The 11,747-nt window shown below is 55.6% G+C and overlaps 3 protein-coding genes across 3 annotated transcripts; 1 reads left to right on the top strand and 2 right to left on the bottom strand.

The window, feature by feature from the left end:
• Positions 1 to 1,121: 1,121 nt before the first annotated feature.
• P152DRAFT_489794 (uncharacterized protein) lies at positions 1,122 to 4,445 on the bottom strand (the record flags this gene model as incomplete). The annotated part of the gene is made up of 6 exons (XM_033682146.1): positions 4,263 to 4,445; positions 3,874 to 4,213; positions 2,272 to 3,821; positions 1,640 to 2,217; positions 1,468 to 1,577; positions 1,122 to 1,423 (listed from the first exon to the last, which is right to left on the bottom strand). Exons 1-6 carry the CDS (start codon positions 4,347 to 4,349, stop codon positions 1,122 to 1,124), a joined length of 2,967 nt encoding a protein of 988 aa, XP_033532989.1. The 5' UTR covers positions 4,350 to 4,445.
• Positions 4,446 to 4,744: 299 nt separating this feature from the next.
• P152DRAFT_489790 (histone deposition protein Asf1) lies at positions 4,745 to 5,798 on the bottom strand (the record flags this gene model as incomplete). Its single annotated transcript, XM_033682145.1, has 2 exons — positions 4,745 to 5,592; positions 5,650 to 5,798. The coding sequence occupies 2 exons, from the start codon at positions 5,796 to 5,798 to the stop codon at positions 4,821 to 4,823; spliced, it is 921 nt and encodes a 306-aa protein (XP_033532988.1). The 3' UTR covers positions 4,745 to 4,820.
• A 1,249-nt stretch (positions 5,799 to 7,047) lies between these two features.
• On the top strand, positions 7,048 to 10,565 carry P152DRAFT_474950 (uncharacterized protein; the record flags this gene model as incomplete). Its single annotated transcript, XM_033681373.1, has 3 exons — positions 7,048 to 8,647; positions 8,705 to 10,465; positions 10,540 to 10,565. 3 exons carry the CDS (start codon positions 7,048 to 7,050, stop codon positions 10,563 to 10,565), a joined length of 3,387 nt encoding a protein of 1,128 aa, XP_033532987.1.
• Between the last annotated feature and the right edge of the window lie 1,182 nt (positions 10,566 to 11,747).

The following is an 11,747-nucleotide window of genomic DNA, read 5'->3' as shown; positions in this document are numbered from 1 at the left end:
CGGTTCCGTTGTTTATCGATGGCGGTGCGAGCGATGCGCGGATTCGCTGGTGGCTAGCGTCGGTTCAATTGCAAATGCTGATGTCAAGTGATTGTCACCCCTTTGAAACCTCCTGGAATCTGGTCCCTCCGGCCGCCAATTACCGATCTGATAGCACCTGATAAGCCGATAAAATCCAGATCAGACAGACTCTGGGGAAGGGGTTCCGAGCAATCATCGATCCGCAATTGTGCCTCTCTCCGCATTCTCCGCATTCGCGTGTCACAAGGGATGCTTCTCCATGGCAGGGGAAGCCATCATGTTTGATTTGCTTGTAACTGGGGGAAGGCGGATGGATGGTCTGGAAGTACGGCAGGGGTCATATCTACGGTAAGAAAATTAATAATAGGTCGGTGGATGATGTGCCATGAAACCTGGAATGATAGTACGTCACCATTGCTAGTGATGGGTAACGAGTACTAACGACGGACTTCGGTAGTTAACTATAGGGTTAGAGTATCATCTTACAACCACTGGATCCCTTTCACTCTGCTTCCCTGCCTCAAGACTTGTCCTCACTATATACCCATATCCAGCTTCCTCTTAGAGTCTACCTCTTAGAGTCTACCCCTTATTCGAATTTTCAAAATGCGGAATACTTTCTCTCCTTGGGGGCAAACCCATCACACAATTAGCGTATCTCGCTCTCAAAAGAAGGGTTAAATCCCTTATCATCGAGAATCCCTCGTCCTCATGGCCAGAGAATCAGTTACTGTTCATAGACCTTCCAACAGACCTGCCGTGTAGTATGTACCGTATCGGATCTCCTTGGCTTAATCTGTTGGGGAACAAGATATAGGTTTAGTGGAACGCACTGCAACCATCAGGAGTCTTCAAAACGGGGATTTGGCCTGTAGGACAGACCGACTGGGTGCGCCAGAATACTGTGGCCAATTGAGAAATGAAGCGTCCATAGAGCTGTCATAAGTGTAACATATAGGCCATCAAAATATGCCCGCCGAATCCTAACGATCCTTTTCCATCTCATAAACTTTAGACTGGCCGTGACCGTCATCCAACCTCACCTCAACCGAACTTCGATTTCACCGCTATATCTTATCAGTAACCTTCAATCCATCTTATCAAGGAATATACTCACCGCCCATCACCATATTCCGCTTCTGCCGCTGCACATACTTACTCACATCATCCGCCCACCCCGCGCTCGTCTCCTCCAGCCGATTCACGCTATCCCCCACGATCCCCAACTTCTCCGTCCGCTCGTTGATCTGCCGCTGCATATACTCCCAGTAGCCCTCGTCGTTCTGGTTCGTCGGGAGCGTGGCCGCGGCGGCCCGGTTGCGCGTCGCGGAGCGTGCGGCTTCTTGGTCGGCCCGCGCTTGGGCGACCATGCGTCGAGATGGGGGCCGGTCGGGGCCGCCGACTGAGGGGGTTAGTGGGTGGGGAATAACAGGAGGGGAGACGTACTGAGGATGTCGATGTCGGAGGGGGTGACGTGTTGGGTTCCGGAGATCCATTGGAGGTTGGAGATGGTAGGGCGGGGGGGGATGAGAGCTTCGGGGTCAAAGATAACGTCTCTCGAGCGGTTCCTGTTACTCAGTCAGCGGAAGTTCTGTTCTATATACGGAGGACAACTCACAGCGGCAGCCCGCTCCCAAACACCGTCAACAACGCCATCTCCGACGGCCCCGTCCACCCCAACACATCCCCCGTCCGCGTCACGCACGCTTGCCCCATCCGCTTCACATCCAACACGTTCCCTACCCTCACCCCACCCACCTCCTTCAGCGCCGGGATCGAATACACCCGCGCGACCCCGTCCCCACACAAGCACACGAGTGCCCACTTTCCTTCATCCCAGCGCGCCACCGCCGCCGAATACACATAGAAATCATCCCAGCTCTTCGACGCGCCCTTGCTGGTCGCCGGGCGGAACAGGCGTGCGCCACCCTGTGTGACGACGAGGAGCACGCCAGGGGTCTTGGCGCCGTTGCGGAGGCCTGCGACGGCGGATTGGGTGGCGAGCGCGGGGGAGCCGGTGTTGGCGTGCAGGGGGGAGATGGAGACGACGGGGGAGTCGAGGGAGAGGTGGCCGGCGGGGTGGACGGAGTAGCGGCCGGAGGCATCGGGGACAATTTGGAGGGTGAGGAGGTGGCCGTGGTGGGTACCGGCATGGAGGAGGATGCTGGAGTAGGATTCTTGGTCGAGGGTCATGACCTGATGGGGTTAGCGATGGATGGAGAGGGATGGAGGGGGATTCAGGGGACGTACGCTGAACACCAGCTTAGTAGCCCAGTCCGCCGTGGCCGGTTGCTGACTATGTCTCCTAAAACTTGACTTTCGGTCCTGCCTCACGAGTTCGGTCAACTTCGCATCGAAGATCACTGCTGGGCCCCGTAGATCGATGACAACCATACTCCCACCCTCAAACGCCGCCGCCACGAACCCCACATCCGACAACTCCAACGCCGTCACCCGCCCATCCCGCCCATCAAATAACGTCAACGGCAACAACCCCTCGCTCAACGCCGGATCACACCGATCCAACACGTCCGTCAACCCCCTCGCCTTATTCTCCCCTCCCCGCCCCTCCCTCCCCGGATGCTTATTCGAATTCCACCGAAACACCACCACCTCCCCGCTCTTCAGCCCTGCCGCCAACTCGCCCGTCGCCCCCGCCAAGCTCGTTACCACCACCTCCACATCATCCATCCGCCCCACCGCCCGCCCCACGTCCGCTTGCACCACACCGTCGTTCTCCAACTCGTCCCCATGCCCCGCATCCCACACCCGTACCGTCCCGTCCGCGTGCGCCGTCTGCACCACGTTGCGGTGCTCGAACCGCTTCAGCGGCCGCATCTGCTCCTTCCCGCCGCGCAGCATCGGCGGCCCCCGCGAGCGCTTTTCCGTCATCCCGAGCCAGCGGTTGCGATCGACGGGCGCGAGGTTGACGGCGGTGACGAACGGGTGCACGAAGCTCAGGGAGACGTGTAGCTGGTTGGTAGCGGAGATAGGGATGCCGGAGGGGAAGCTGAGGGAGATGAGCTCGCCGGAGGCGAGGAGCGCGAGGATGGCGAGGGGGTCTTGGGCGCCGTGGAAATGGGGGGAGGAGCGGGGGACGAGGCAGATATGTTGGACGGAGGCATTGGGAGGGGTGGGGAGGAGACGTTGGCGTTTGGGGGATTCGAAGTGGGCGGCGAGGACGGGCCAGGAGGAGGTGGAGTAGTTGGGGGTGCGGCCGAGCTCGAAGAGGGTGAGGCCTTTGGTGGGCATCATGCTGGAGGTTCCGCCGGAGATAAGGATCGCGGTGTCGTCGGGGTCTTGGTTCGCGCACCAGATTATCTCGGTGATGGGTTCTTGGGCGCCCATGCCGTCGGAGATGGAGGAGCCGGGGTTGCGGAGGGGTTGGTTGATGTTCGTGGCGTCGAGCGTGCGCGCCATGACGATGCGGCCGTCTTTGGCGTCCCAGAAGACCAGACTGCCGTCAGCGTGGCCGGTGAGGATAAATGTGCCGGTGGGATGCCAGACGGCGTGGGTTAATTGCGGACGTCGGACGATGTTCATCGCCGTGGGGTCGAGATCGCCGCCGGGAGCACCACGAGGGAGCTCATAGTAGAAAAATCGGACGGCTTTGCTCTGGTTGAACGAGTAGATGACGGCGCCTTCCGCATAACCAATTAAAAGCGCGCCGATGTCTCGGGGATGGAGGCGTAATGTTATCACGGGAGAAAGCCTTGCCTTCGGATTCTTCTCACGCCAGAGATTGGGGATCCTAAATGGTGCCATCGCTTCTCTGTCGAGATCGTATGCGAGTACCTCGCCTGTAGCATGTCAATTTCAATTTCAATTCCAATAGATTTAAACTCAACCTACCATTCTGCATCCCCAGCAACGCAAAGTCAATCGCTGGATCGGTATACACACTCACCACCGCTCCCGGCGGGGTATACGCCGCTACCAACCGCTTGGTTTCCAGCGAAAAGATTGAGAGCTCATTTCGACTGTCCAGGCAGATGAGCTTATCGGCACAGAATTGCAAGATGCGAACGGATCCCTTCCGTGATAGGTTGAGCACGACATCGACCCTTCTCTGGCCAAAGACGTAGATCTGCCCGGGGCCAAACTGCGTATCGTTCGTGCCCACGGCAATCAGGCCTTGGACAGGATCATAAGCGATTTGGGAGATTTGAGAGCCGACTCCGTATCTTTGGATCTATCGTCTGGTTAGTATTTGGGACCTGAAGGTGATGAATCTCTCGTACTTCGTCGATGTTTATTTGGTCGGGGCTTAACCCCGCTGTGAAGTCGTTCTGAACGCCGGCTTGCTTGCCGCGTAGGAGATGAGCCATTTTCAAGGGATTACTAATTTACTATCATGAGAGTTATTCGTTAGGATGGTTGAAAATCATTTGGCGCTCATCATGTTTGTGAAGATTCAAGCTTGGAGGATTACGTAGTGCTTTGTTGTATCGACTTCCGACTTTCCGGATGTGGCGGAGGGCGGAACAAGGGAACTAATGCAGGAACATTGATATTATTCAAAGCTTCACCATCCGATATAAATTATTAGTATTATCCGACACTATATCATGGAGGGCATCCAATCAAAATGAAGTAAGAAACCGTACTTGGAATCAATTCGTAGATCTATCATGGGAATACTGGTAAGGCCAAGTCGCTTGGGAATGCCACGCTGCCATATGCGCTCAACGACCACTCCGTGTAGACTTCAACAGCGTCCTCATTAGAGCATCGGTGACGCCCATCACTCATCCAGCATCTTCTTATCATCTCGTAGCCACATCACAGCATCTGAAACCTCAATGAACCATCATCTCCTGCTGCTGATTCTGCTCAATCGGCGCCCCATTCGCCGGCTTTGTCTCATCCTCTCCCATCTCCATCTCCTCATCCGCCTCCTCCTCCCCCTCGCCTTCCTCGTCCTCTAACTCCTCTTCATCATCTCCGTCGCTCTCCGCCTCGAGGTCTTCGCTTCCTGCGTCGTCGTCATCCTCCTCCTCCACCTCAACTTTTACATCTGCGCCTTCCTCTGCACCGCCCATCTCCGTGTCATCGCCCTCCGCTTCCACCGCAACAACTTCCTCAACCTCCTCTTCTTCCTCCTCGGCACCGTACAGATCACCGTCGTCGTCCACCGTGTCGGCTTCAGGCTGGTCGGGCGGGAATTCAGCGGGGGCAGATTCATCCGAATCCCTAGCATCTCGCATTAGCACTCCACCCATATCAATTGCTAAGGTGACTGTATAATCCACGTACCATTTAATCGCAAACCTCGTCACCCTCGGCTTATCCGCCAAGATATTCCGCTCGATCTTCTCGATGATCGGCTTCGCGGGCGGGTCGGCCTGCAGCTCCGGAAACTGGTCGGGGTACTGATTGTTCACGTAGTAGCCGACGCGTACGAACTCCCGGCCATCGTAGCTGCAGGTGAGCAGGATGACGGTGACGCCGAGGAGCTCGCTGCTGGGGATGCGGGAGAGGTCCGGGGGGTCGGCTTGGAAGATGAATTTGTTGACGCCAATGGGGACGGGGCCGACGAGGAGGGAGTCGAGCTCTTGGTCATGTTCGGAGCTGGGGAGGGGGTTAGTAGTATGAAGGGGGGGGGGCCGGGAGGGGGGAGGGGCTTACGAGGTGGCGGAGCCGACGTAGGTGAGTTTCCATTCGAGGTCTTCGCGGAGGTTCTCCAGGCATTCGAATGTGATTTCGAACTGGTATGGAGAGGTGAAGGTAGCGGGATTGTTACAGATCTTCACGTTGAGTAGTGATACCACCGACATATTGGCAGATGTATGGTAAGATGATTCCGTGGATTTGGAAAGGGGATTTTGGTGTAGTTATGGGTGATGATGGATGGTTTTCAAATGGTTAAGATGGTATGAGCATGAGAGAAATTCAATGTGAGATATGAGGGCGTGTTGGTGCGAACGGATTGTTTGTGTTGATGATGGGCAGATAGAGGGAGATATCAAAGTGGCGGGTTAACGGCGCGTCCAGACGCGACTGCACGGTCCACATAGGACTGGCGGTTCATCTGGCCTTGTTTTGCGCGACAAGAGAACAATAATAAGGCAGGGTATTGTTTTGGCATATTGATTATTGAATCACTGGATAAACTACCCTGACTTTACAATTGATATTCATGGTCGTGCGGATGGGAGAGGAGCAAGGAGTGGGACAAACCCTCATAATATTAGCCATCTCCTGCGTCTTGCCGCTTACGCCGGGGAAGATTCAAAATGCAGACATTTTCAGTTTCCTGTTTCCAGTCCTGCCATTATCCACTTATCCTCTATATGGAGACCAATATATCCTGTCATGCTCTTGTGTCCCCAAAACGAAGGATCAATACCTTCTCTCATCCACACCTTCGTGTTCGTTTGAGTGACCTGCTGGATGATTGGAGTAGTACTCCTTGGAACGAGCATTCTATATTCTTCAACCTGTCATGGAACATTTTAACAATAATATGCAAGAACCGGGAATCAGCATGATGGAGGGAGAGAGTCAGAGAGTACTAGAGAAGAACAGTTCTTTCCAGGACGTCTTTCGTTGGAGCAACTTGCCAACTTCTCCTACTTACTCCACGTGATTTAGAGATATGCCACAGCACCGCCACAGTCCTTAGTCTCCACAGCACCAGCCTCAAACTTCGCGTTTGAACCTCCAAACCGAAGCTCCCGCTCACTCCGTTGATCCCTCTGCCATGTCCAAGGCCTTTGCTTCGCTTGAAGCCTCCAGTTCCCCTCCAGATCTGGATTTGTTGCTATTCGCTCTAAGATCCCTTTGATATCGCTAGTCCGTTCATTCCGCTACTCTCACAACTCTCTACCCCCTTCATCTTCCTCGCCATCATACCCCTGTTCCTGGCCACGCCCTGAACGTAAGATTACCACCCTCTTCATGTAATCACCCTCCCAAGTCCTATCCGACCACGACATTCCTCATACGGAGCCAATCCGAACAATCGTTAGACCACCCGTCCGAGCACTAGCGTAGGCTCCCACATACCATCCGGCGTCGCCTGCCATGGGTTTCGAGGGTGTCTACCGAGCCATATACGACTATGCTCCGCAAGGAGAAGGAGAGTTGGAAATCCAAGATGGTGATTTGCTTTTTGTTCTCGACAAGAGCGCGGACGATGGCTGGTGGAAGGCGAAGAAGAAGGCAGCCGACGAAGGCGAAGAGGAGCCCGAAGGCCTGATCCCGAATAATTACGTCGAGGAGGCGACCGCTTCGAACAAGGCAAAGGCGCTGTATGATTACACTCGTCAAACGGATGAGGAACTGTCGTTCACCGAAGAGTCGCTCCTCGATGTTTATGACACTTCCGACCCCGACTGGACCCTCGTTGGCTTCAACGGAGAGTTTGGCTTCGTTCCGTCGAACTACATCGAGGAAGCGGAAGATGACGAACAGGCTCCTCCGAAACCGGCTCGACCACCAGCTGCCCCGGCACTGCCGAGAGCTGCTCCAGTAGAAGAACCAGAATCCATTCCTCCGTCTCCGGATACCCCGACGCAGAGCCCGGCTGCTGCTCTGGCTGGGATACTTGCGCAGAAGACGGGCGGTGGTGACGATGTTGCATCAAGATACAGTGCCCCGGCAAGAGATTCTTACGCACGAGAGTCGCGTCCAGTACCTCCACCGCCCGCGGAAGATGAAGACGCCCCGCCGTTGCCATCCCGAAGCGTGCGGTTCGCCGAAGAGGAGGAAGACACGCCTCAATTACCTCGAAGACCGCCAAGCGAAGTGTCCCCCCCTCCGATGTCCCCGATGTCCCCGATATCCCCAACTTTTTCTCCTACAGAGTCTCGATCGACGCCGCCGCCACGCAACAACTTCGGAGGGAGCTTCAAGTTGTTCAATATCTATCAGGTCAAGAGCGCGCTTGGAAAGGAGCATAAGATTAAGTCGGTGCTAGGTATTGATGTTCGGAATTGCCGGATCATGGTATCCGAGATCGACTCGGGTGGTGGTCAGAAAGGAAAGGAGCAGGTATGGGACGGCAGTCACATGACGAACTACAGCATCGAGGGCAAACGCGTCTTCATCGTCGTAATTCGCCCGTCGCATGAGTTCCACATCCACGCCGGCAACACCGAGACCGCCGAGGAAATCACCCGCATGCTCGGCGAAATCTCCGGCGCCGTCCGATCGCAGTCGGAGCTCGGTCCCATGGCCGAGATCCTCAACGCCGCGCAGGGCAACGCCAGCCGAAAAAAGTCGGGCATCGTCAAGTTCGACTTCTCCCCGAACGACGCCGACGAAATCGCCGTCCAGGAAGGCGACCACGTAGAGATCCTCGACGACCGCTCTAGCGAAGAGTGGTGGAAGGTGCAGAACATGCGGACGGGCGACGAGGGCGTCGTGCCTGCTCAGTACGTCGAGTTGACGGCCGGGGGTCTCGATACTCGCAGCACCGTGGAAAAGAATCGGGCGGAAGAAGAGCGACAGGCGCGGGGCGCCTCGAAGAGGGGTCATAAGAAGTCGGAAAACGGTTCGGTGGGACCGGGATTGCCGCTCCCGCAGAGAGGAAGCAGTCTCATGAGAGATGATCCCTCTAGCCGAAGTGGTTCGCAGCGGAAATCGAAGCGGGGAAGCACGCAGGGTAGTTCGCGGGCGGAGAGTAAGTCTTGTCAATCCGTAGACTATTGTATTTGTGCAAGTATTGATCGTACAACAGAACCAAATCCGGCCAAAGTTCGCCAATGGACTGATCGGACGGAGTCATTCAAGGTTGATGCTGAATTCCTTGGCCTCCGGGAAGGCAAGATTCATCTGCATAAGCTCAACGGCGTGCGCATCGCCGTCCCCGTTTCCAAGATGTCCATGGTCGATATTGAGTACGTGGAGGATGCCACCGGTGTCTCTCTCGATGAGGATAAGCCGCTCTCCGAGATCCGAAGCAAGAATTCCAGGCGGGGATCCCCCACAGCCGGAGCCAGCATCGACCGGAGCGCCGGTAGCAAGTACGATTGGTTCGATTTCTTCCTGGCGTGTGGAGTCAATCCGCAGATTTGCGAGCGATACAATCAGGCGTTCAAGCGCGATCAGATGGGAGAGGAGACCATGGAGGCCATCAATCCACAGACGCTACGCACGCTAGGCATCAAAGAGGGTGACATCTTGCGCATCATGAAGTACCTGGATTCCAAGTTCAATCGAGGTGAGGGTGGCGGAGCGAATGGCTCTGCTGGTGGGCTCTTCTCTGGGCCGGGTGGCACGCTCTTGAACAATACGAAGAAGGGCCGCCCAGCTCCACCGGTTGAGACGAACAACACAGTGGATGCCGACGCGTTCAGGCTGAAAGACGAGAAGGAAGCGCAGCCGGAAGACGCCAAACCTACGCCAATCGCTTCTGGACCACCACCTCCGGAGAAGGACAACGTTGGTGGCTTTGACGATAATGCCTGGGAGCCGCGGAAATCCAAGTCCGCCGTTCAAGTCTCTTCGGCCCCGGTATCCAGCCCTTCTCCTGCAGTCACTGGATCGCTCGCCGAACTCTCCTTGCTCAGTCCACCTCTGCAGCCGACAATAGCCCAGCCAGCCCAACCATCTCCTCCAACAGCAGCCCCCGACCAAGCTGTCGCGCCCGCACAGCCCGCACAACCTACCGGCGCCACTCCCTCTCTCTTCGACCAGCTTGCACAGGCGCCACCCCAGGGCCTCAATGTGTCCCGACAACGACCTGCTCCTCCGCAACAGACGACCGGGAACTCCCTCATCGCGCCTCCTCCCGCGCGCGCCTCGTCCGCGCCGAATGCGCAGCAGAACGCGTTCCAGCCACCGCCGCTGCAGCCGCAGCTCACCGGCTACCACTCCGGCGTCATCCACGCGCAGCCCTCCGGCCCGGGCCAGAGCATGATCGAGTTGAACCAGCAGAAAATGGCGCAGCAATACGCTCAAATGCAGCCGCAACCCACAGGGTTCCAACCCCAATTCGGCCCCAACGGCATGCCGATGTCGTACCCGAACGCCCAATTCCAACAACCCCAATCCACCGGGTTCCAACCCCAACCCACCGGGTTCCAACCCCAACCCACCGGGTTCCAACCCCAACCCACCGGTTTCCAACCCCAACCCACCAACCTCGGCAACCAATCCGGCTCACCCTTCGCCGACCCCCCCCGCGCCCCCTTCCAGCCCCAACCCACCGGGTTCCAATCCCCGTCCACCTACTCCCCCTCTCCTCTCCACCCCCAACCCACCGGCATCAACGCTTTCCTCCCCCCCGCTCTCCAGCCACAACCCACCGGCTTCCAAGCCTCCCAACCCACCGGCTTCCAACCACCTCCTGTCCCGCCGATCCCGCAGAGCCAACCCGCCGCACAGCCGCTGCAGCCCCAGAAGACGGGGCCGCCGCCGCCCGTGCGCTTCGGGGTTGCCGGGCAGAAGAAGTTGGCGCCGCAGCCGACGGGACGGCGGGCGAATTTGAGTCAGGCGAGTACGTGCACCCCCTCACATCTTCCACGCCCCCGATTTTTTTTTTGGAAATGAGCAATACTGACCTATGCACAGCGCCGAACAACCCGTTTGGATTCTAGACGGCACGGAATTATTTCAGCGCATTGCGATGGGGGGACGGGCAGGTTGGACGTGGTAGAAGCATGGGTTGATTTGGTTTGGCGAACGATACGCTTGCACATTCGCTGTGGACATTCTTGGTGTGGTGGTTAGGGGGACTTGACCTTTTATTTCCTTTTAATTTGAACGCTACGTGACCTACCGTATCGTCCCCTGTTTCGTGTTCGTGTCAAAGCGGCCGTGTGTTTTTGATCAGCGCTATTCGTGGTTGGTTTGCATGGTAGGATTCGCTGTAGAATGGATGGGTTTGAGAAGCTAAAGGAGAGCTAAAGGGGGCGGTGAGCGTAGATTGATGTCTTTCCGTTCCGTATATTTTGATGTTCCGTTGTACATACAAAACTTTCGCGAGTCGAAGGAACGGATGTGTTGTTATGTTCTGAATACAGCGGTATTGCTCTCTTCCACTAAACCGTATGTGCTATATCTCCTACCCTTTCATGATACTGCTCGAAGGTTGACTTGACTCGTGCCCGTCTCGCTTTGCAATGGTTTATCTGTTACTGACGGTAGAATGGCAGGTCAAAACGTAGGAACTGGAATGAGGCGACACAGTTATCTGATGCGTCCAATATTCTGACCGGAGTTGATGAACTTGCAAATTATTCAGAGCATCATGAATATTAAAGCCACTATTATTTAGATTATCATAATAGAGTGGTGGCCTTTCAAACTGGATACACAGTGGGAAAGAAAGCATTAACCCCTTTTTCGTCCCATCAGTACAATCTATCAGTCTAGCAAACACACCCCAATACCGAATAGACATGTGAATGGCTGGGAATAACATGAGTTAATCGTGAACAGTACCTGGATAAAATTTGATAGAAGACAACGTACCGCAAGACGACAGCATATCCACTAGTATCGAAGATGACTTCCTTCAGGTTTTATAACTGAAATTGTGTAACTTATTGGTGATATGTTTACAGCTTGAAGTAACACACCTATCCGGACAACAGCCAAAACAGGCAGATCAAGCAGCCATAATCACAATCACGCATGGGGGGACGACTATTGTTTTTTGTTTCAATTTTTTCGCTACTATACAAAGGGACCCGTTTATTGTATTGAACACAGCAAAAGACCACAGAACCCGCAGGATGCTCATGATCCTCCCTGATCCCATCCCTCCACGGTCCGCC

The sequence above is a fragment of the Eremomyces bilateralis genome (assembly GCF_010015585.1).
Source record: "Eremomyces bilateralis CBS 781.70 unplaced genomic scaffold P152scaffold_14, whole genome shotgun sequence".
NCBI lineage: Eukaryota > Fungi > Ascomycota > Dothideomycetes > Eremomycetales > Eremomycetaceae > Eremomyces > Eremomyces bilateralis.
Note: the sequence above shows the minus strand (reverse complement) of the source record. Positions and strands in the feature narration are given on the sequence as shown.